General features: G+C 38.3%; 1 protein-coding gene across 3 annotated transcripts; it reads left to right on the top strand.

Moving 5' to 3' along the window:
• Positions 1-25: 25 nt before the first annotated feature.
• apbb2a (amyloid beta (A4) precursor protein-binding, family B, member 2a) lies at positions 26-23,205 on the top strand. 3 transcript variants are annotated; one of them, XM_055177298.2, is made up of 14 exons: positions 26-163; positions 5,555-6,567; positions 6,678-6,865; positions 6,996-7,127; positions 7,316-7,461; positions 9,859-9,919; positions 10,235-10,369; positions 10,452-10,579; positions 16,889-17,003; positions 17,386-17,461; positions 19,615-19,695; positions 19,791-19,906; positions 19,998-20,180; positions 22,505-23,205. In XM_055177298.2, the coding sequence occupies exons 2-14, from the start codon at positions 5,571-5,573 to the stop codon at positions 22,658-22,660; spliced, it is 2,514 nt and encodes an 837-aa protein (XP_055033273.2). In that variant the 5' UTR covers positions 26-163; positions 5,555-5,570; the 3' UTR covers positions 22,661-23,205. The 3 variants fall into 3 exon arrangements, with proteins under 3 accessions (XP_055033273.2, XP_055033272.2, XP_055033274.2); XM_055177297.2 differs by having other exon boundaries at positions 19,612-19,695; XM_055177299.2 differs by lacking the exons at positions 26-163; positions 5,555-6,567; positions 6,678-6,865; ... (3 more) ...; positions 10,235-10,369; positions 10,452-10,579 and adding an exon at positions 12,471-12,632 and having other exon boundaries at positions 19,612-19,695.
• The last annotated feature ends 2,583 nt before the right edge of the window (positions 23,206-25,788 follow it).

Raw genomic sequence — 25,788 nt, 5'->3', positions numbered from 1 at the left:
TCACGTCAGCGGCACAGTGAGCATGCGCAGAGCGGTGCAGAGAGATCTCAGTGCTTTAAAAGCGGGCGTCACCTGCGGCTCTGCATCATCAGCATCTTCAGTCCAAGAGAGAGAAAGATTGAGAGAAAGAGAGAGAGAGAGAGACGCGCTGATGCTGTTGCAGGTGAGTGCCTCTTTTTCATGCACGGATTCGGCATTATTGATTATTTAAATTGATTGATAGATAGATAGATTGATTAGTCAAATCTTCAGTAACTTTCTACAACTGACTGGATGGGAATTTCATGCGTAATGCGCGTGACAGTGGCATGACTTGACACACATCGTTGTCACGCTAAAGATGATGTAATTGTATATGGATATTTGATGTGATGTGTGTGTTTTTGAGTGTGTAATTTGAGACGTGCGTCATGATTTCTGTCGGAACCGAATGTGTTGGGCCGATCTGTGCAGATCACATCATCACTTACTGACAGACAGGAAGTTGTTTACTCGTGCTCATCATATTACAGTGATCTACTACATTCATTTTACGATCAACATTTCTGTTTAACGAGTCTTATATATTATGATTTGTTTGCATCGGAGGTTATTGCAAAATAATGTTGATTTTTTTTATTTCCTCTCCATGACTGTAACTTTGACTTATTTCATACCTATAATAAACATTCTGTATAGTCATTGTACTATATCGCACTGTTGCGGTATGCTTTTAATTTGTACGATGTTATCCTAAAATATAGTGTTCAACAACAAATAAATTTTATTTTATTTGAATATATAAATGTCCAGGCTTCAGTAATCTTTAAAAAAAATCTTACTAAAATAGTAGTAATTGTTGTAAGTTGTAACCAGCCATTTTTTTATGCAACAATGATTATCATCTTGTTATACCATGGTTAGTGTGCAGCAAAACCATGGTTCATTTGTGATAACCATGAACTAAACGGTCTTTTGTAGATATGCATGCAATAATAAAAAACTAAAGTAACTTTAATTTTTAAATATATTTGAGTTAACAACAAAGACAATAGCAAAGTCTGATAACACTATAGGTCATCTGCTTCTTTTAAACAACAGAAAAAAAGTTGCGTGTGTGTTTGTGTGTATGCGGGCAGTTGTGCTGATATTGTTGTATAATGACACTAATCTTTAGTCAAAATCTGCTGCTAAACATTTTCCACTTCGGTATGTTTTGCACATGTGTGTGTGTTTGCTTGTTTGTGATGTCTGGACCTGTTTGTAGAGTTTAACTCGAGAAGATTTGCTGACTGTTCAGTTCATGTAAAGGTGATAAGGTTTATGAGACACGCACACACACAGGTGTCCATTTTTAGCCGCAGAAAAAAAACAACCTGCATAAAATAGCCCAATGCTGAACTCGGCTACAGACTTGTGAGCGATGCGCACAGGGTTGGGTTCATGCTTCATCTCTGGATGAATGTACAAAGCCAAAGTTGGGTTGCAGAAAGTGGTTTTCAGGTATATGGGTAGTTGACATGTAAATGTGTCATATGGTCTGACAGGGAAAAAAAGTATAATATTTAAGGAATAATTGACAACGGGCTGTTGAATTATAAGAAAATAATGCACACCCAAGATGGTAATGCATTATTTTCGAATAATTCAAAGACCGGATTCAATTATTACGCTTATACCACGGTTAATACAAACATTGCTCTGGTGCCTGTTTTTAAGATATTTGACAGGTAAGGTGTGCAGTTTACAGAAAAATAATCAACACCCATGAAACATTTCTTAGCCAGTCAGAATCAAGAATTCAACAGACCTGTGGTATAAAATATCGTAATATGAATTTTTGCTACGTCCCACCATATGACCCATTTAAGGTTTATTTTGCAACTACCCATATGCAAAGGAAACTACATTTTCAAATAGCACAATGCTTTTTTATTGCATATTATGTAATGTATGAAAGAAAACCCGCCTGCATAATGTACTGCACGTGCACCCATTCCCCTAATAAAGCGTGTTGCCATAGCATGTTTTTGCACCATGAAATGTGTGATACGTGTTGGAAACCTTTTTTGGCGAAGACCAGAAGACTTGTATTTCCTCGAGCAGTCTTTATTGCAGAAAGCGGTTTTCAAATCAGAGCATAGAGCCCGGGCGCTGCAGTAACCAAGACTTAAAGTATACATGCATTACATTTAAAGCCATTCGAAGGGGGCAGTCCTTTCAGATGGAAACAATGCCTTAAGATTACAATATAAACATGAAAGAAAGGCAAGAAAGTGCAGCTGTAAACGCATCTCAGATCATCCCCCATTGAACATGTAAACATGATGGCCTTACTGAGACAGCTTCTTCATCATGATAAAGAAAACTTCACACCTTTGCCCTAAGATTCACGACCAAAAGGTCACCAACTCGCCCAATGGAAAAAAGGCAGAAAAGCTTCAATTACCTTTCTTGTTTCTTTTTATATTTAGGTGAACAGATACGTATGATAATAATTACGGTAATAAAACAAAAACTATGACTTAAAAGTTTTTAAATATTTTATAACTTTCTTTAAATCAGCTGCATGGTAAATTCTAAACATCCAAAATTAAATAATATAATGTAAATCACAAATAATTATGGGAGTTGTGTTGTTGGTAAAATATCCAAAATGTCAACTTATCAATTTTAAAATCTCTGATTCACCGCTGTGCCCAAACATACTGCCGAAACGCACAAAAATGACAGTCCTTCCAGAAAAACTGTTTTTTTTTATTGTTGCGGGCAAAAATCCTTGATCATGCGGCACGTTTTCTTAAAAAATGCGATGGAATATCAGGGATATTTATGCAAATTTATGCGAGTGAATATCCGGGATATTTATGCAATTTTATGCGATGAAATTGCAGGAACTTGCCAAAATTGCAGGAACTTGCAAAAACAGTTCAACCGAAAAAGAGGTAACCAAGGCCGAAAACCGAAACACCGAAAAAAATTATTATGCCAATTATTAGTACCATTGCATTTATGGCTATCACTGTGTACTAACTTTACTAGGGGTGTGACGGATCACAAAACTCACGGTCGGTTCGGATCACATTACAGTTTTTGAGGCACAGATCAGATTATTTTTCGGATCAGCAAAAAGGGGGTGAGAAAAATCCAATAACAAATAAAGAAATTTCAAACATTTATAACAAAGAACAAAGTTGAACATTAATAAGGTCTGAAATTAGAATTAGGTACAGAAATCAAATTAAATTAAAGGTGCAGTGTGTAATTTTTAGAAGGATCTCTTGACAGAAATGCAAAATAATATACAAAACTATATTATCAGTGGTGTATAATGACGTTTCGTAATGAACCGTTATGTGTTTATTACCTTAGAATGAGACGTTTTTAACTACATATACAGAGGGTCCCCTTACATGGAAGTCGCCATTTTGTGCTCCATGTTTCTACGGAAACCCTTAATGGACCAACTTTTTTTACCTAAGTTGTCTCCGATGACATGTTTGTCTGGTGGTGGCTACCGTAGCTTCTTTATGTGATTAAAAAACTAGGGGTAAGTAGTGGACTGAGCCATTGGTCGCAATTCACCAGCACCTCACCGCTAGATGTCGCTAAAATTTACACACTGCACCTTTAATCATAACACTGTCTTTATTGTATAAATTAATTATATTATTTTTAGAGCTACAGAAGTGATTTTCTCTTTGTCTTGGGTTGTTTGATTAACATTAATGACACAGACTTAAGTAGGTTAATTGAGGTTACAGTCTCTTTAAGAGCAAATAAGCTCGGACTGTAATCTATACATAAACTTAAGACATAAACAAATGTTTTTATTAAAGAGTAACTAAACCCTTAACCAACTTTTTTTAGTTAAAGATCTGTAAGAATGGGGTTTTATTAGTGCTGTTCATTGATTTTAGTACGTTTTTTGACATTTGGATATAAAGTGTTTCAATACTACAATATATGGTGTAAAAACGTCTGAGTGCTGCCCTCTTCAGGTTGAACGGTGGCTACTGCAGTTGAATTTTTCTATTGGATGTTGGGTCCAAAAAGTAACTTGTGACGTAAGCAGGTTCAAGCTCACCACGCCCTTGTTACGATCTCACCACATGCTTGGTACGAGCTTAGTTCGTTCCCTCTATCTCCGTTGGGATCTGCCCACTTTTCTTGCATTTTTCAAATATTGCCAGTGGGTGGAGTCAGGCTCTGACCAGGGGTTTAGTTACGCTTTAAAGAATACTGTGGAGATCATTTTGTTTATATGTGCCCTGTCAATATCAGAAAGATTTTATGTTCGCTTGTTTTTTGAAACGCGTCTCTCTCATGTGTGTACTATTGAGGGCGACCGAGGGCAAATCCTAAACAACACAACAGTTGCTCCACATAAAAAAACGTTACGTTGTTTTTCATTGCTTTATTCGCCAAATGTATGTTAATGGACTACAGTATGAGACACATCGCAACTCTCTCTAAAGTTTACACATCAAAAGTTCTGATCTTTGAAGGGCATACTGTGATGATCACGTCTGGACCGGACATATTCAACCGCATGTATGCCTCTGTGCGTACAGAAAGCTGCTCATATTAGCATCTTTTTGCGGTTAAATACATCCACACCGCAGACATGTTGCTTCAGACAAGCACGTGCAGGTCTCGGTTTCTGTTTGCGTAATCACAACATTTCGGCCGTATTGTTTCGGTGATAAAAGTCTTTGCCCCAAAAGAGCATTTTCCGCGGCAAAATTTTTGGTGGCCGAATATTCGGTGCATCCCTAATGTTCAATTCGCGCAATTACGTCACTTCCTAACATTCCCATGACAGCAGGGGACATGGCTGCGCATATTTGAAGTAAATGCAACATTTTTCAACTTTCTGCTAAGATATATATGACTTTTTGCTACAAAAATGCGGGGATTATGAAAACATGCAAGCCCGCATATTTTGCAAGCAGAAATCGGCAGTTTATGCGGCGAAAGTGTGGCGTATTTAAAAAAGGTGCATAAATATGCAGACTTTGGCTGATTATGCATTGAATCGTGCGATTGCATAATCGTGTTTTTCTGGAGGGACTGAAATTAGCACAAGTGGACAGCTGTAATTAAGGCTTTTGCCAATTATGTAATTATTTCACACTTAATTGTATTGGTGTTTACATAAAGGTTTTCAGTCCAATTTAGCCATTACTGCGACTGCAAACTGATTATTTGGTTTCAGGTGTTTTTAAAGTAGAACAGTAAAGATGTTTTTAGCTAAAACCGTTATTTGATGATCCACAAAATGCAAGCATCCAGTGCTGTGTTTTTGAGAGTTCAAAAAGCAGAACAAAAGTAATCCCTGCAGATCCTACTGATATATAAAGGTCTTATGAAACCAAGTTAATACTAAGATATACTAAGAATTTTGGCAAATTTGAGCAAAGTGTGAGGCATGGTTGAGATAATATCTGAAACTCTTTTGAGATGAATACATTCTGTATTCAATCATTGGTGTTATCATGTGTGGTCTAACTTTCTTTTAAGTTAGGCCTAAACCGAAGAGATTAACGATTTTAACCCTTCTATTTCTCTGCAGCTGATTATCATATGCAATGATGTCACTGCAAAAACCTCCCCTGAGACGCAGCGCATCTTCCATAGAATCAACCAATCACAACAGTTCTTTGTTGACCGCTCCCACTTCCCTCAATTTACGCTCATCACACAACCAGCAGCTAAACTGTGACACAATTAAGGAAGGCGTGGTTGCGGTATGCAAGGAAACGCAAAGTTCAGTGGCCCCTCCAAAGAGTCGTCAAAAATACGCTCTTACGAATATGCATAACGCCATGGGTCTGAGCCAAAACCCCGCCCCTTCAACCCAAAGCCACGGCAGATCTGCCCCAACCAAATCCGCCTCTTCTTCGTCTCTCTATTGCTCATCTGCGATTTCTCTCTCATTTTCAACATCCAATCCCAAACTGGCTAAAAACGGAACCAACCTTCAACTCAAAGAAGAACAGCTGGACCTCAACAAAAACAAGAACCACAACGATGTCATGTGCAGGAGCAGCTGTGATTGGCTGGAAGGAAAAGACAACCAGAAGAACCCTGCATTTAGAAGAAGAACCAAGAGTTTTCTAGAATACCATCGAGTGGAGGAAGTATCCAGCAGCCCAGAGAAAGACCTAAACACGCAGGAGGAGAAGCACATCCTCTCTAACATGGAGGTGCAGACCTGGGCCAAAGAGAACCACGTGGAGGCCCACCTCACCCTACCGCAGAACCACCTGCTCTTGCTGGCCAGTGAGGAGGAGCAGAGCCTCAAACCGGTGGATGTTTACGAGCACACGCTTCACCCAAACAATGAGCGGGCGAGCCACGGGCCGGCAGATAAAGGAGGTTCTCCGGACAGAGTCAGACTGCAAGTCCAAATGAATCCGCCGTACATGTTTCATCTGGGGCTGAGAGGTGAAGAGGCTGATGCCTCAGCTGGACGACGTGCACAACCTGAAAAACAGGTGGAGGAAGAGGAGGAAGAGGAAGATTCTAGCTGGACAACACTCTCGCAGGAGACTCCATCTGTTGAAACCCCTCAGGAGACCTCAGGTCTGTCTACACACATCTTAGTACATTTATTAGAAGGATGCTGCGGTTGTTGATGAACTCAGAAAGTGGCCCATTTCTGTAGTGACAAGTGTGCTGTATGTGTGTTGTAGGCCTTTGGGAAGAACGTCTACATGTGGAGGATGCGCCGCAGGAGTATTTTTGGCAAGACTCTGCACAAAGAAACACTTCCACAGCCTGTGACACCCATGCTGAACTTAAGATTGAGCCTGTTTTACAAATGGATCGGGAGGTGAAGGAGGTCTGCCTATCTTTGCCCCCCTCTAAAGCTCAAAGTGAGGTAGATATTCACCTGTTACTGACCCTTATTAAAAACAACAAGCACACTTTCCTGTGTAACTAGTAAAGAGCTTTTTTCTTTGTTTGCATTCGCATTAAACGTATGTGTGTTTATGTTTGTGTGTGGATAGAGGCCCAGCAGTATAGTGTCAGACAGTTCTGTAGAGCCTGTTCCCTCACCAGCAGCTTCCTCACTCTCTTCTTCCTCACTGTGTTATGAAACGATGGGACGAGCTGCCTCGTTCCTTAACAACAACTATCTGGTAAACACACACAAATAACACAACACACAGGTGAAGTAAATACATCCTGTTTGATTGGTTTTGTAGGAATAATATTTGATTCACACAATAAATTTTCACAAAGAAGAGCAATTAAAAGCGTTTTGTAAAGTGGTCTGAAATATAGAAGTGTTTGCTGATTATTTTTTATTAAAATCATTTCTTTTTAGAACCTAACAGAGACATCTGAGCCCAGAGAGAGAGAGGATCAAAGAGAGAAAGAGAGAGAAGGGACGAGAGAGATCGAGCGAGAGAGACAACAAAACAGGGAGTGTTTGGGAGCACATGGTGGACCATACAGCTTCATTAACCACAGGTAAACCACCTCACCTTCATTAACTCATTCACCGCCAGCCTTTTTGAGAAAAGTTGCCCACCTGCATTTTTTTTATTTTAACAAAATTTTCACCAAATTCCTTGCAGGAAAAATTATTTTCTATAAATATATAAACATACAAATTATATCAAATTAAAGAACACACCCTCTGCTTTCAAACAAACAATAAACAAACAAACAAACAAAATGGGTAAAAAACGTTTCATTATATATTTACTTTTTCTACTTAATTTAACCACTGAAATATGGAGATTTCTCTTCTAAAATACAACAGTTTGAGCAAAAAGCTTAAAAAATTGCGTTTTTGTAAAGGAATTTATGTTAGAGATCAGACTCAGAATGACTATCAAACATAAAGGCAGTTAAAATAAATCATTACATCTTTTTAACTTCCGTTTTTGATAAATTCGGTTTGGCGCCATCTGGTGGATAAAAGCGGTATTACACTTTCACTTTGAAATTCGTCCAGAAAGGCATATTTATTAGTTAAATATGAACTCGTCAATGGCGGTGATTGAGTTAACTGCAGGTCCCCGGAAGATTACGACTATTTGTAGTACAACCCAGTGGTGCAAATTCAAAATATGTGTTTGGAGTGTCATCTGTGTTGCTCATGTTTTCAGAATATGTGTTTGTTGCGTCATGTGAACCGTGTCCATCACTTGATTTGTCAAAATAAGTGCCTGCTGCACACGTGTCAAAACCGTTTATGATAAAAGAGACGTTCACGTTCACAAAATACACGCAAGACACTCCCTTAGCAGTAAACTCTGATTATGCATGAGATTATGCGAGTATCTGGCAAACGCGAGCGTCTCTTTTATCATAAACCCTTTAGACTTATTTTGACAAGACACCAGTGTTGGCCGGTGACTTCTTTTTCCGAGGGCGCTCGATGCGAAGTTCGTCACAACATGTATGTAGCCCGTCTTGTGCGTGATTTGTAATTTTAAAATATGTGTTCTGCGCGTTGAGAGATCATGTGTGCATCACGTGTTTTGTCAAGATAAGTGCCTACTGCAGACGTGTCTAAAGGGTTTATTATAAAAGAGAAGCTCGCGTTTGCCAGATACTGAATCAGAGTTTACTGTTAAGGGAGCAGTGTTGGGGGTAACGCATTACAAGTAACGTGCATTACGCAATCACGCATTACTTTATAAATGTACACATTAATGCGAGTTACTTTTCAGTTAAAATAACTTGTTTTATAAAAATACTGAAACGGAGATGGGAGGCCAGAGCTTGACATTTTTGTGATGAAAATACGCAACTTCTCAGTCATAAAAAACACCTGCAGGGCCTGAAAGAGATCAAGCCTCAGTAAAAAGTAATGCAAAAGTAACGAAACTATTACTTTTCATGGAAAGTAACTAAGTAACGCAATAAGTTACTTTTTTAGGGAGTAACTTAATATTGTAATGCATTACTTTTAAAAGTAACTTTCCCAAACACTGTAAAGGGCGATTTATAGTCGCGCGTAGGTTCTACTCCGTAGCCTGTGCGTAGCTCTGCGTAGCCTGACGCGCACCTCGCAAAATTTTTAACAGCGAGTCAGGTCTACGCGGACCGCAAGCGCTGTGATTGGTCCACCAGAACCCCTCCCGTCAGGTAAAAAAACCTCTGTCATAGGTATTTCCGTTTGCGACGGTGAAAACAAAGAATGGCCAAGTTGAGGAGTGATTTAATTTAAACTGCAACAAAAGTCGCTGTTTATTAACATCCATCATTGGTGGTCTTCTCAAATTATACACAACAAGTTGCCATTTCTTCTTCGTTTGTGGCTTAACTTGCAAAGCTTCTTCTTCTTTGACGTTCGCGCTGCTACTGTGGTTACACGCGTGGTTACTGCCTACCAGCGGTCTGCGCGTGTGTTTGCACGTCGACGCGGACGACGACGCAAAAGTATAAATGAAAACCGACGCGGAACCTACGCCGTCCGTAGGACCTGCGCACGACTATAACGAGCCCTTAAGGGTGTGTCTTGCATGTATTTTGTGAACGTGAGCGTCTCTTTTATAATTTTTTTCATATACGCCACCCTTTGGCAGCATACCTTGCAGATATCTGTGCTCAAAATATGCGGGGATTGCATGATTTCATAATCCCCGCATTTTTGTAGCAAAAATCACATATATCTTAGCAGAAAGTCAAAAAATTTTGCATTTACTTCACACAAGTGCAGCCATGTTTTTGCATAAATAATTGCATAAATATCCCGCATATTCCATCGAATTTTTTAAGAAAACATGCCGCAAGATCAAGGATTTTTGCCATCAACAATCAGAAAAATTATTCCACAATTGAAGTGTAATCGGCCATGTAACTATTAGGAATCGGATTCAGAAAACATTAGTGGCTTTTGATTTTTCTTTCTAGAGCCCAAGTTTCCACCGGCCCAGCAGACACGGTCATACCCATCAATGACATGGACACACAGGTACAGCTGTTAACAAAAATACTTTATACTGCAGCCTCAGGTTTACATTACAGACATGTATAATAATGTGTGAAGTAATAATTTGTTGACACTGACACCGTGTGGCCACTGGAGGAACTACATTAACTGAGTCTGCTAAGACAGAATAGGAAATTGTACTGCTTGTGCTTGCGTGTGTGTGCGTGTGTGTGTGTGTGTGTGTGTGTGAGACTGCAGGAGATTGAGTAAATCGTTGAATTTAAAGCATTTTGATGAAATAATATCAAGACAAACATGTTTAATTTTATTATTGTGTGTATTGTGTGTGTGAGACAGGTGTTCTGGGTACATTATCTGGGCTGGTTGGAGGTTCGAGATGTTGAGGTGATGTCCAGAAAGAGCAGCGCTGTGATCAATGACTGTATCCAGCACCTGCAGCGGGAACACGAGCAGACCGGAGATAAAGCTGAGGTGAGGCGGAGACGCCTGCGAGGCTATCGATCGCGTCTGATCTCATTAATAAAACTCACTCGTCTCTTATTCTCAATCTCAGGGTGAAGCGATGCTGTTGGTTCTGCAGGACGTCACTCTTACTCTGATGGACCCTATTGATCACACCCTCCTTCACTCTCTGCCAATCAGCTGCATGCATGTGTGGGGAGTGGGGCGGGGCCTCAGCAGGTTAGAGATAATTTCATTGAAATCACTGTAATGCGGTTATGTTTGCTAACATCTCTTTTAGAGATAACAGCTTCCTCTGCAGGGCTTCTGTTGACGGTTTTTAAGAGCATGATGCTGTGTGCGTTCTTTTTTGCCACAGCTAATGGACATACGTGCGTGTTTTTGCAGCTAGAATGAACAGAACTGAGTGTTATTATGTAGTTTGGTGCCTGTGAGCAATGCTTTTAGTGAGGAAATACTACATAACATTTTTAAGTAGTGGAGGAATCAAACGTGTTGTGTTACATAAGACGTGTTCATTGATCGAATTGTTTAATTATTTATCTTCAATGTTAAACCATAATGATAAGTCTTTAAAGTAAGGGTGTTGCTGGCAGGCATTGCTCAATGTGGTGAGGATATGAATCTGGAGATTATTCTGTGGAAAATGTATTTGTTTACTTTTTGTGATTTGGGCTCATATTTAATTAAAGTTGAAAAAAAAACTCCTAGTGGGAAAAAACTTTCACTTGCCCTGACAGAATTTTTACTGGCCCCAATAAAAAAATGTCAGTGTCACATATTTAAAATAATTCAATAATAATTCAAAAGTCAAATATAATTGTATACATAAACAACAGACATGTTCCAACCAAAAAAGGCTCCCAACTTTTCTGCTTTACCTGACAGAAAATTTTGCTAAATATTGCATTGTTTCTTTTGTCGTGTTTTACCCAAGTAAATGTCTGCTTCCAAGATATTAAGTAATATACATTTATGAAAATATATTTTAGTGACTGAGGGTGAAGCACCGGCCCGATCATATATATGTATGTGGCGGCTCGTGACTGCACATCCGAGGGGCGCTAATTCAAAATATTTGCTGGAGTGTCATGTGTGTTGCTTGCGTTTTCAAAATGTGTTTGTTGTGTCACGTGAACCATGTGCATCACATGTTTTGTCAAAATAAGTGCCTGCTGCACACTCGTCAAAACCGTATGTGATAAAAGAGACAAAATACACACAAGACACTCCCTTAACAGTAAACTCTGATTACGCATGAGATTATGCGAGGATCTGGCAAACGCGAGCATCTCTTTTATCATAAACCATTTAGACGCGTGTATAAGAAGAAAAAAGGTTTCGAGGGCGTCGTCGGGTCGCAGGTCGGGTTCGGACAGATAATTCATGTTTATGTGTCGGGTTACATCAGGTCCGGGCTTTAAAAGCCACGGGCCGGGTCGGGTTGTATTTTTCAGGCCCGTTGAGAACTCTGGTGTGTTTAACCTGCAGTACCAGCAGATGGCACTACAGACACGGGTGTGCATCAATGTCATCACTTACAAACTCGGCTCTCACAATCTACACAAAAAATAAAACGCTGGGTTATTTTTTGAACATTTTCTGGGTTAATTTAACCCAATAGGCTGGGTTCATCTCTTTTTGAACCAATTCTGTGTTGAAACCCAGCATTTTATAGCATAGAATCACTGCAATAAACCTGAACCTGGTTAAGAACAAATTCTCTTTGCTTTTCATTCATTCGTTAATTTATTCATTCATTTATTCACACGCACACACACACACACACACACACACACACACACACATTGTGTTTCTGTTCTATAATGAATGGGGCAGGTCAGTGGATGAAGTCATTGCACTATATTTGGAGCACTCAGCAGTTTGTGTATGTGTGCATGTGTGTACACACGTGGGTTTAGTGATGAAGTCACAGATCTATATATGGAGCACTCTGTTTTTTCAGAAGAATTTACCCCATCTGAGAGAGAGAGAGGGAGAGAGAGAGAGAGAGAGAAAGAAAGAGAGAGAGAGAGAGAGAGAGAGAGAAAGAGAGAGAGCAGATTTGACTCACAGAGTAAAGCGGGTGTTTGCTGAGGGAGGGACAGAACGGAGAGAAGGAGCAGAGGACAGAGGGAGGTGGAGAGAGAGAGAGAGAGATCACAGAGGTGTAAGTCTGTAGTGATATCAGTGCTGTATGTTGGGTGCTGGTCGTCGTGGCAATGGGAGTAAGGATTTTAAATGATGCTGGATACCAGTGAGTGACATCAGTGTGAGTACCACCACACACTCTCTCACACTCACACACACACACACACACACACACACACGCACACACACACCGACTCACACCACCGTATCATCACTCGCTCTGCTGCACTTCACCATCACTGCATTCACTACACACTGACAGTGCAGGAGTGTGTGTTGATATAAGGTTATTGTTATTTGGTGATTTTTGCTGTTGTGCAAATATGACCACAGTACAGTCTGATAGTTGTGTGTGTTAGAGCAGATAATAATGTTAGTATATAGTGAGTTCTATGTTCATAATGTTCTTATCTTGCGTAGTAGTATAATGTTCTTATCTTGCTCTTGCTATTTAGATATTATTCTTAGTTCTTACTGAACTTTTTATTTTTATTTTACTCTAATAGCTTATTTTGAATCTTGCGTTGTCTTGAGAGGCAACGTGGTCGTGGAGAAAGGTTGTTTCATTTCACAGCGAGACAAGATGCTTCTCTGACTGCCACTCCTACACTAACGTCTTTATTTCACATGTAAACATTTTGTACAAAACGTTTAAATGTAATTATAATGAATTAGTATCATTCATCAATGCTATTTATTTGAGACCATCCTCACATAATAAATGTGTGTGCGTGCATGTGTGTGTTCAGTGGGTTTAGACAGACAGAATGGGTTCAACAGCAGGGCTCTGAGAGATCTCAACGCACCAACACATCTGTGGTTTAACCTGTCAAATAAACTCTTTTCATGTGCAGGAAAATAACAGCAAAAAAAGATTTAGTTTTTAAACCATTTTTGATGTGGAGATATGTGCAGCCATAGTTATCAGATTTAAATCCACACTGAAATATAATCTGTTTTTGTCATTTATTTATGCTCAAAAAATGTTGATATTAGTATCTTTTCATTTAAAAGACTTCCTGCTGAACTGTGTGTGTGTGTTCAGTGGGTTCAGTAATGGGGGGAGAATTAAGATTATTTTAAGTGCCCTGCTCATCCAGGGTGCCCAGCAGAACCCCATACTTTCCAGTTTGTGGAGCCCTGGGCCCTGAAACCCAAGCTGTGCCCATGTACTTAAATAATGTGACTGAGATCAGCATCTATACTTTATTAATAGTCACAAATAAGACATTGTCCTGAGAATGAAATGATCATAAACATCACAAAACATTTGTCATGTGACTTTTACACTGGTAAACCTACAGATGTTCTCAGAGATGCTGCTGGTCTCCTAATACGCAACTCATTAACCTTTAGATTTCTAACACACACACACTTATTGTTCCAGCAGGATTCTAGTCTTTCATTTCTAGGTGTCTCATTAGTTTGCTGTATTCTTGTTTCTTTGTAATTTCCCATCTGAAATAACTTCATGCCCAAAGGTGTATGGACATGCGCTCTTATATAGCAATTTAAATGTTTTTTTGTGACTAGAACTCTGTGTCAGATTAAAGTCGCGTCTAACTTTATTAACTTATACACACAAACATGTCAACACTTAATAGGTGCTGTAGAATAAAAAAACTATATTTACTTAGGCATAGATGAATAATAAGAGTTCTGTACATGGTAATGACATATCGTGAGCCTCAAACGCAATTGTTTCCTCCTTCTTATGTTAACTTTGTGCATTCAAAAGACCGCTGGAAAAAAGACAAATCTCAACATAACACCAACTGTGACGTTACAGTCGAGATGGACATTAGATTACACATTAAATTAATTACAATGTTGTTTCAATGCTAAAAACAAGGTTGCGATTGCTGCTGAGTTAGCGCTATACGCTAGTTAATGCTATATGCTAGCTTTAGGCTGAAGTTCTACTATTGATGTTACAGTTTTGCAGATCCATACTGAAGAAAACACAAACGTATCACTCCGAAACGTCCAAACAATCGATTATTCCTCCAAATCTGTATCTTCATCTGATACAGGCTAGAACATAAGGTCTGTTTACACACACACAGAGCTACTAAAGGAGCTGCTCTGTAAAACAGCCAATCAGAGCACAGCTAAACATTATTATTCATGACCCTTTCAAATAAGGTAATAGCAGACCATTTTATTCTAAAGGCAAATCCTAGGGGTGTAAATGGAGATGTAAAACCATCTCTGGATCATTTTCGCACTTAATAAAGCAACATACCTTCTATGTAGATATCACAGAACAATCTAACATATTATTTTAATAAGCACATAAGTTTGCACAGAGTAATAACAGATGTAGATCAGCACATTTACTTCTACACATTACATGTTGTTTTATTACTGAATACCTCATTTTGTGTAGTTTTGTTTTAATGCTTTGATATTTTTATTTCCAATAAAGTGACATTTTCGAGTGTGATGTCAGTGTACAGTTTTTTTTTTAATGTTGTTGATGTCACGCATATTGCTTGTGACTGTAGATGTTGAATGTCATTTTTATGCCTCTAATTTGGGGAGCACTTAATGGATAATGCCACATAGCAAGAGGGCTGAGCCAAGCTTTCTGTGGCACTGTGTATTAGTTCATGTTAACAATATGCAAAATTGTTATCATAGGACTAAGAGATTGCTGGAATATTTTTCATTTTCATGCAAAACCGCAGTGACTGTCTGACTGTTGTTTATCTCTGTGTAAACATAATCAGCACAAAAAGCAAACTAATTATTAATTTGATTCTGTTCAATAAAATACGTCAGAGTAATTCACAGAGGCAAACAAACTCACTGTCCTTGGATTGTGAGCTTGTGTCTCTGTTTTGTTTGAGTAAAGCACATATAATACAAAACTCAGACAGAACTGTGTCATTGTTTTAAATATAAGAGCTCTGGTCTTTTGTAGAACTGGCTTTTGACCATAGACTGTAAAAAAAAAATATGGACGTAGTGTCCGTGACATCACCCGTAGGTTTGTGAAGTCTTTTTTTGAAGCCAATAGTTGGCGGGTCTGCCGTTGCCATTTTGGCCGCGCGTCACAGCGAATCACTCGCGAATAATCGAAAATGGGTAAAGAGGTGGGACGTGGGTGGAGCTAAGGTGCCTGGTTGCTGTAACCACACCCACTTAGCGCGACAGTAATGACAGCAGTGGCAGTTTACCTGTCACTCAAGTGGCCACGCCCTTAATTATGCAGAACTTAAAGGCTTAATATAATTTAAACAGATGAGTTACAAAAAAATTCACCCCATCACAGTGGTCATGAACGGCAAACTTAGCTATATAGACCAAAAAACTAAATTTGTACCAGGCTGTAAACGTATAATTTTCTGCTGTAAATTTGGGCATTTTAACATGGAGGTCTATGGGAATTGACTCCCTTTTGGAGCCAGTCTCTAGCGGCCAGTCGATGAATTGCAGTTTAAGTCACATATGTATTGGCTTCATCAGAGAGATCGGAATGTTGTCCCTTGGTATTGACGCGATGTCCCTGGTTCAAATCTGCCTTTAGCCAAGTTCGCTCTTCTCCCTTTTCCTATCACATATCACTTCGAAAATGCATTTATTGTCAATAAAAATGAAGAAAACTTTCGAAAAGTGGAAACAAATGACTCACAAATGTTTGTTAAGAATGAAAGTATTTATTGGGTAGGTTTAGGGGTCGGTGTAGGAAGAGTTCTTATTCTCCCAGTATTGTAGCATTTTCAAAAATAATAATTTCAATAAAAAGTAATTAATTGCATTATTATTGCATCCTGTTTAATGGACACTCTAATTTTTGGAAAATATGAGCGCGATGCTAATGGTCTAACCAGATTCAATGGATTATGTTAAGCTATGCTAAAAGTGGTACTGCCAGACCCGGAGATCGGCTGAATGGATTCCAAAACGGTACATATCTAATGTTTAAATCTAAGGGAGCTGGAAAATGAGAATATTACAAAAAAGTACAAAAATACTTACAGTGCAAATACTGTAGTATCTGTAGTGCAAATAAATTATAGATAGCATCTAATTACTATTTACACTTATGGCAAAGGCCCAGTCTGATCTCACAGGAATTTATTTTATACATATTTTACAAGTTGACTGTGAATCATACAAAAACTGATTTATAGTTTTTTGATTATTAGGAAAAAACAAATGAAACTCCACCCCTAACCCCAACGTCACAGGGGCGAATCATAGAAAAACGTACGTATGTGTTTGAGCATACAGAATAGTAGGACCTCTGAGCCTTCTAAGTCTTTGAGGAACTGATTCATTGTTCACTGATTCATGATTCAATGATTCATTATTCACCAAATCCTTCACTGTAGCTCTCCAATCTCAAACTTCTGTCTCTTTGTGTTTCAGGGACTTTGCATATGTGGCCCGAGACAAGAACACACTTGTATTAAAATGTCACGTTTTTCAATGTGATGGTCCTGCACAATCCATCGCCAGCAGTCTGACACAGATCTGTTCAAAGGTGAGACATTCACATTCACTTTGCAATGAAAATAGGTTTCTCAGTCTCAGACCTTTAGCAGCCATTTTCAGCAGGTGTATGGTTAAGCTACTTATGTGAAGTTGTTTTGGCATTATCTTATAGTTAGACACAGTATGTTGTGTGTATTAGTAATGCTCTGAGAGAGAGAGAGAGAGAGAGAGAGAGAGAGAGAGATGAAGTGTGTGTGTGTGTGTGTGTGTGTGTGTGTGTGTGTGTGTGTGTGTGTGTGTGTGTGTGTGTGTGTGTGTGTGTGTGGTGTGTGTGTGTGTACCTGGTAATTATCACGTTGTGGGGACCAGTTGTCGTGTGCATGAGAGCATATGTGTGTTCATCCCTCAGTTTGTGTGTTTGTTGATTTCAGATTATGGCTGAGAGGAGGAGTTTGGATTCTGCAGCTGGATCTAAATCTCAGATGAGTTCTGAGGTTCCTTTGAGAGGTATGAGTTTTTTTATCACAACTGAAACAAGCTTAGCAGATGTTGCAAGTTTTACTGCTGAACAGTTTCATTTGAACTGTTTGATGGTTGAGATGTTTGGATGACTTGAAAAAGAAAGAAGGAAACATTAGGATTCAAACACTGCTCCAATGAAAAAAAAAACATTAAATATTTTGTTTCTGAAATATGATATATGAAAAACATGTGACTCTGGACCACAAAACCAGTCATAAGTCGCATGGGTATATTTTTAGCACTAGCCAACAATACATGGGTCAAAATGATAGATTTTCTTTTATGCCAAAAATCATTAAGATATTAAGTAAAAATCATGCAGATATGTGACCCGAGGCTGGCAAAATGTGTAGGAATGCGCACAGTCTAATTTTGAGCTAGAAGCAAAGGAAAGTATAAATGTCGATTTTGGTCAAAATTGAGGTTTTCAAAAAATAAGTACATTAAGTCCTCGTCTAGTGATCTCAATGCTCTAAATAGTCATTAAACATCCAAAATGATCTTAGTTGTACGTTTTCTGAGATGTGTACCGTCCTAAATGCTTAATCTAATCCAAAGATGCGTGTCCATCCACATGCGCATGACATTTTGGTTTCGGTTTCAAAACATGCAGGAATTATAAAATAAAGTGCAGAACTTGCTTAATGTTAAAATAGTTATTAAGAGAGAGAAAGTTTGGGACCTGATTGATATTCAAAAAATTATTAAAAACACACGATCTTTCTCACGCTGACTGACAGATTCGAACCTTGCACGCAGACACGCAAGTGTGCGACCCCGATATAAACACACATACACAGATTTACAGTTTTAAAAATATCTTTTAAGAATTAAGACAGATATAATCTGTTATGTCTTAAGTGAATGTTTGGTTAACTGTTGGGGAAAAATATCTAATGTGTAACATTACATTAGATCCTTGCATTAGTAGAACTTAAAGCTGTCGGTCTCATTGTCAATTAATCCATAAAAGAAAGAAAACACTTATTTTTCCTATAGTATTGTTTTTGACTTTGTGTGTGATAAATCTATTACCGTATTTTCTGGACTATAAGCCGCATCATTAAAAAATGCTTCATTAAGACAAAATAACATATATAAGTCACAGTGGACTATTACGTCGCATTTATTTAGAAAATTATTTCACAAAATCCAAGCTAAAGAACAGACATTTAATCTGGAAAGGCAATTTATTCAACTAAACAATAGCAGACAGAACAGCAGGCTGAATAGATGTTTGTACGTTAAAGTAATATTGTAAGTTATTTAAACGATAAAGCATAGCATACAGAACTTACCTGGAAGGTTGAATAGGCTAAATTTACAGAAAAAGCCAACTAGCATGAAGTTCGCATACTCGTCATTCCACATCACTGAATCCATTGAATTACATAAATACAGAAGCAGCATATGGCGGACTCTCTCGGCTGTAGATAGTAATGTTGTCTCTTGGCTCATAAATGTCAAAATAAATTCATACTGACTTACAAGGCGCACATGACTGTAAGACGCAGCACCAGCCAAGTTATGAAAAAAACGCGGCTTATAGACCGAAAAATCCGGTAGTTTTACCGATTCGCATTGATTTTGTACAAAACTCATCGATTTGAAAAGATCTGTGTGCCTAATTGGCCAGCTAATCTGTACATTGTGATTGGCCTGAATACCTCTGACATCAGGCAGAAATGTGCCGCTCCTTACCATGTTTGAAAGATTCGGTCACAATGCAATGCTAACAGGAGTTAACTAACAGGCTGTGAGTCTGAAGCGGGATGAATTATGATAATGTCGGTCTTGTCTACATCACCAATCCCAGGAAGTAAACTGTTGCCTACAATCCGTGTGTTTGTTGTAGTCCAAAAAAAGAGATTTACGGTGGAATCGATAACTCGCGTCATCGTTTACTTTGGGTTTGTACCTTTTGCACATCGTTAACATGTACTAACACACACTTACACACCAAAGGAAATGTAAAATCGTGAATCGGACAATAGGTGCTCTTTAAAAATGTATTTTGTCCCCTTTTGATAGGAATCATAAGGTCAAAGCTTATGTGAATCACACTTTTTTATTAAATTGAAATTTGCTTTGGTAATATCCATTAATCTTGTCTTTCTCACTTGTGTGTTTCTCAGTAGAGTTTCCAACACCAAAGACAGACCTACAGCAGAGCTTTCATGTGTTGTACCTGGGGACGACCTCAGTCCTGAGACCTATAGGTGAAATACACACGCAATAAACATATACATACTCTCTGTATTTATGTCCATAGTTGAAATGGTCATCTATGTCTGTATAATATATTTTTCATCAGGCATGGACATGATCAACGGGGCGATCGAGGGTCTGATGTCCAGTGCAGGAAAAGAGGACTGGACTCCCGTCCTGCTAAACGTCGCCGATGCCACCGTTACTGTCTTCAAAGAGAAGGTGAAGGAGATCTTCAAGTGTCCTCCTGAGATATTCTCAGATCTGTCAACTGCAAAGGCTGATGTTTGATTTGTGTGATTTGATCAAACAGGAGGAGGAAGAAGAGGTTTTAGTGGAGTGCCGTGTGCGCTTTCTCTCCTTCATGGGTGTTGGCCGTGATGTCCACACATTTGGGTTTATCATGGATACTGGAAACCAGCACTTCCTGTGTCACGTGTTCTGGTGTGAACCCAACGCTGGAAGTGTGTCAGAGGCTGTGCAGTCGGCTTGCGTGGTGAGTCTCACAAACACATACAAACTTTTTCTGTGGTGACTGACAGGATCGCCATTTTTAAAAATGGTGTACCGTTGTAATACATACTAAATTAGATAAGGTATCTACTGCTTTATTGTTAAAACAGTACGTATATAGTATGTGTGGGTGCAGTATGAATACATTTTAGACATACCGCATTCGCCATTGTCATTGAGTGCAATAAGGATGATGTATTTTTTTACCCAAAACTCGCAAGCAAATTAGCATTTTTAGCACTTCCTGTTCCATCATCCCAAAGTCTGAGTCATCATACCATTCTGACATCATAAGGGGAGCCAAATTTCAATGACCTATTTTTTTTTGTTCTTTTTAGAATTTTCTAGGTTAATATAAGCACTGGGGATCCAATTAAAGCATTTACACATGGAAAAAATTTGATTTTCATAATATGTCCCCTTTAAGACTTTTTTGCATCTGTGTAAGTTTTAAATATTCAACTCAAGTAAAAAATTACCATGACAGCAAGCAAATTAGCCGGCGAGATTGATGCAAAAACACACTTTTTGCCTCACACACACAACTTTTTTGCGTCTTTGCGCAAGTTTTAAATATTCAACTCAAGTGTAAAATTCGGATGACAGTAAGCGAATTAGCCGGTGCGATTGATGCATAAACACACTTTTTGCCTCAAACACAACTTGTTTGCGTCTGTGTAAGTTTAAAATATTTAACTCAAGCGAAAAATTCGCATGACAGCAAGCAAATTAGCCGGCGCGATTGATGCAAAAACACACTTTTAGCCTCAAACACAACTTGTTTGCGTCTTTGCGCAAGTTTTAAATATTCAACTCAAGTGAAAAATTCGGATGACAGCAAGCGAATTAGCCGCTGCGATTGATGCATAAACACACTTTTTGCCTCACACACAACTTTTTTGCGTCTGTTTAAGTTTTAAATATTCAACTAAAGTAAAAAAATTGCATGACAGCAAGCAAATTAGCCGGCGAGATTGATGCAAAAACACTTTTTGCCTCACACACAACTTTTTTGCGTCTTTGCGCAAGTACTTAATATTCAACTCAAGTGAAAAATTCTGCATGACAGCAAGCAAATTAACCACCGTGATTGACGCAAAAAACACACTTGCCTAAAGCACAATCACAACTTTTTTGCGTCTTTGCGCAAGTACTTAATATTCAACTCAAGTGAAACATTTGCATGACAGCAAGTGAATTAGCAGGTGCAATTAATGCAAAAACGCGCACTTTTTGCCTCAAACACAATCACAAACTTTTTTGCATCTTTGCGGAAGTTTTAAATATTCAACTCAAGTGAAACATTCCGCATGACAGCAAGCAAATTAACCACCGTGATTGATGCAAAAACACACTTTTTGTCTCAAACACAATCACATTTTTTTGCGTTTTTGCGCAAGTTTTAAATATTCAACTCAATTGAAAAATTTGCATGACAGCAAGCGAATTAGCCGGTGCAATTAATGCAAAAACACGCACTTTTTGCCTCAAACACAATCACAAATTTTTTGCGTCTTTGCGCAAGTTTTAAATGTTCAACTCAAGCGAGAAATTTGCATGACAGCAAGCGAATTAACCAACGTGATTGACGCAAAAACATACTTTTTGTCTCAAACACAATCACAATTTTTTGCGTCTTTGCGCAAGTACTTAATATTCAACTCAAGTGAAAAATTTGCATGACTGCAAGCGAATTAGCCGCTGCGATTGATGCATAAACACACTTTTTGCTTCACACACAACTTTTTTTCGTCTGTGTAAGTTTTAAATGTTCAACTCAAGTGAAAAATTCGCATGACAGCAAGTAAATTAGCCACCGTGATTGACGCTAAAACACACACTTTTTGTCTCAAACACACTCACAATTTTTTTGCGCTTTTGCGCAAGTTTTAAATATTAAAAATTTGCACGACACAAAGTTAAATCATGCGAGTAATCTAGAGCATGTTTGGTGTGTACGCAGTATAAGTGTCAGAAACTGTTGTTAAACACAGAGCTTATTTTTTGTTTGATAATCCAAAAGTCTATTTGAAAATTGGTTGGCCTACAAAATACGTCATCCCTGCGGCACTGTATTTCATTATCATGTTATGACATAATTAGAATACCACACCCATAATTTACATATGCATTGCTAGGTAACTAAATCACTTGAAGAGCTGCCTGGTTTATTATTGGATGTAGTGCATGTTCATGTATTATACTGTAGTAAAATTGTAGCAGCCAGTTCTTCATGACAATAAATCTTAAGTTACACTATACTTTAGCTCTCTCTCTCTTTTTCTCTCTCTCTCGCTCTGGTTCCAGTTAAGATATCAGAAGTGTCTGGGAAAGAGAAGCTCTTCGTCTCCGCCCCCCGTCGACTCCATAACACGCCGCGTGACGTCCAGCGTGAAGCGAGGTGTCCAATCAATTATAGACACTCTGAAAAAGAAACCCGCCCCTGAGGTTCCCCACCAATGACAGAACAAAGACGCCTTGATGGACACCTGGGGATGTGGGTGGGATGTATGCAGCAGCAGCCAAGCTGAGAAAAATACAAGCCAACGAAAATAAATAAATAAATAAATAAATAATGCGAGCATCGACCCGCCGAGAGTCGAGCGAGATGTCAAAGCGCTTAATGAGACTCATTTCACCCTTGAGCTTTGATCTCAATCATGTCAGATGCTAAAGAAAGCATGTCTGCCGTACACGATCGTTCACATTATCGTCACAGTTTTTGGAGGGTGTGAGAGTGAAATCGGGTGTGCCACACCGTTCCTCCTGTAATCGTCATTCAACATTGGGTCAGAACTGTGCCATAGTGTTTCATTTCAAAGCATTGTTCATTCAAACACCATGGGAATTTAGATCCTTTGAAGTTATTTTCCCTACCCCAAGAAATTGAGTGGAAATTTTCCGCGGTTGAGAAAAGATTTGTGTACCATGTCAGGTTTTGTTGAAACCCGACCGATGATGAATCTGTGCATCTGTGACTTGATGATACAGTATTTATATTATCATAATACACGAGAGCTTGTCTTTAATATCTGTCTTCAGAGCGGTAAAATCACAAACTGAATGTTTCACGCTTCAAATCAAAATACTAGCATTGCCTAGACTGAATATGTTTGACACATCACAACGCATTAAAACCGAATGGTCTTCCTTTTCCCCCTTAAAATATTTAGCTTTATAAATATCACATGAATATATCTTCTGTTTTTCTGAGGCTAATTCACTTTTCACGTTTCTAATTCTGCGTACGAGTAGTATTTAACAAAAATTAAAAAAAATTACCAGGAGATAATTAGTTAAAATTATAGTAATGAAATGTAAATGATTTTATTTTCAATTGATTTTATTTTTACTGTACTGTTTTGAAAGATTCCTCTCCAGCTGATGTCTGTTATATCCAGCATAGACAAAGTTTAAAGTCCCCATGAAATCAAAATATTTTTTATGGAATATTGCAGTGTTCATTATAAACAATTTATCCATGTGGGTCATTATTAAAAAAAAATCATGTGTCCTCATAAACTTTTATCAAAATCTGTGGCGATTATTCTCTGATGATGTCATCTAGACTAGTGTTTCTCAAACTGGGGGCCGTGAGATGGTGCCAGGGGGGCCCCAGTATTATGACATTTCATAAAACACATTAATTGATCATGAATTCTGTTATTAAACCTAAAAAAAATAAGGCTACTAACCAACAGCACTACTTTGTATACTTTAATATGTTTTGTATAATTAAATGTTACGTTTTAGAACAAATTTGTTATTAAAAAAAAAATTGGGGGGCCGCGAAGGAATGCACCATATACAAGGGGGACTGCACGCTGAAAAAGTTTGAGAACCACTGATCTAGACTAGTGTTTCTCAAACTTTTTCCGCGTGCGGCCCCCCTTGTGTACGGTGCATTCCTTCGCGCCCCCCCCCAAAGAAAATTTACGACAAAAACTGTTCTAAAATTAACATTTTAATTAAACAAAACATTTTAAGTTATACAAAGTAGTGCTGTTGGTTAGTAGCCTTATTTTTTTAGGTTTAATTACACAGAATTCATGATAAATGAATGTATTTTATAAAATGTCATAAAACTGGGGCCCCCCTGGCACCATCTCGCGGCCCCCCTGGGGGCCTTGGACCCCAGTTTGAGAACAACTGATCTAGACAGCTTGGGCGGGAGCAGAGTCGTATAATAAGAGAGTTACGAAATGCTTTGATCTCGCCGCCGCGCGGTCATGTGATTCATGTAACGTTCTACAGTTCCAAACCAAGCAGGGCTGTCAATCTGTTTGCATAGGTTTTTAGGTAAATATTAGCTTGTAATGTGAATTGATCATTATACTTACTATGTTTATAACGTTTTTTTACTAGGGAGTGATGGAAATACAGTAAATCAGTTAATAAAGATAAACAGTTAATGGTGACCCAAAGATAACTGTGGTTATCTATACCAACTACAGCAACACAGTTTATCTTTTATTTTTGTAGCAAAAATATGGCTAAATAAATGGCTATCAATCTGCGAAAAACATAATTCCTACACTTTTACTATATTAAAATCACAAAAAAGATCACCAACACGGTTATTTGTAACAGTGAAAGATAACAGAAACACACTAAATTCATATTTAATTGTACTTATAGTACACATTAAATGTTAATATAATTATACCTGATTTTCGAGGATACATCACTCGTATTAGAAACACATAGCAGCATTGTGAAGCAGTGTGACTTTCTTATGAGGCATTTAGCTTCTCGCTGTTGCCCCCTAGTGTTACTCGTAATATATAAAAAAGATAAGTATAAAGTAGATGGCCACCAGTAATAAAATATTAAACCATTAAATCTATATTATACACAACTCATTAAAATATAAAAATTTTACTAGTTATTATTAACGATAATCGTTACCTACAGCAGAGTTCATAAAATATCACTGTTGACTATATTCATAAAATGTCCGAAAATGTAAAGAGAAACGGTAATTTCATCGATTTACCAGCAGGTGCCATTGAAATGAATGGGCTTCAGTGCTGCGTTTGGAACTATGCGTCACTACATGACACGCTGTTACTTCCGCATTCCATTCTTACAACGGACGTCTATGTGAGTGTCGTAACTCTCTTATTATACGACTCTGGGCGGGAGCATTTGTTAACCCCGCCCCTCTCCAACTGTCAGTTCCATTTCTGAATGAAACGCCTACTTTTCTACTACAAGCCACGCCCACTATTTTTCTTATGTGATATTCTGTTTACTCTGAAATGCATTACAATATGGAAGTTGATTGTGACTTAATATTCATGGGGACTTTAAGGCCAGAAATATCCAAAGATGTGATTTGTCCATAACATGCGTTGTGTTGTGTTACTGTGGTCAGTACTCAAGGGTCAATCGAGAGATTTCCATTGTCTGTGCCACTTATTATTCAGGTGGCTATAAACAACTTTCCTAACAAGAGTCTTTTCACACCGTCACACAGACACCATCATGATGTTATTGATTTGAAAGAGAAAACTGACAGCAGAAGCTATGGTGCAGCAATGTGTACGCGCATACTTGCTTAGAATATATTTCTTGCCTGCTATGAGCTT

This window comes from Misgurnus anguillicaudatus, chromosome 16, assembly GCF_027580225.2.
Source record: "Misgurnus anguillicaudatus chromosome 16, ASM2758022v2, whole genome shotgun sequence".
NCBI classification, from domain to species: Eukaryota; Metazoa; Chordata; class Actinopteri; order Cypriniformes; family Cobitidae; genus Misgurnus; species Misgurnus anguillicaudatus.
Note: the sequence above shows the minus strand (reverse complement) of the source record. Positions and strands in the feature narration are given on the sequence as shown.

Excerpts from the sequence above, each read along its gene's own strand:
- apbb2a (XM_055177297.2), top strand. The coding sequence starts at position 5,571 with ATGATGTCACTGCAAAAACCTCCCCTGAGACGCAGCGCATCTTCCATA. Across the intron at positions 7,462-9,858 it reads TACAGCTTCATTAACCACAG|AGCCCAAGTTTCCACCGGCC; the intron begins GTAAACCACCTC and ends TTTTCTTTCTAG. Across the intron at positions 20,181-22,504 it reads CTGTGCAGTCGGCTTGCGTG|TTAAGATATCAGAAGTGTCT; the intron begins GTGAGTCTCACA and ends CTCTGGTTCCAG.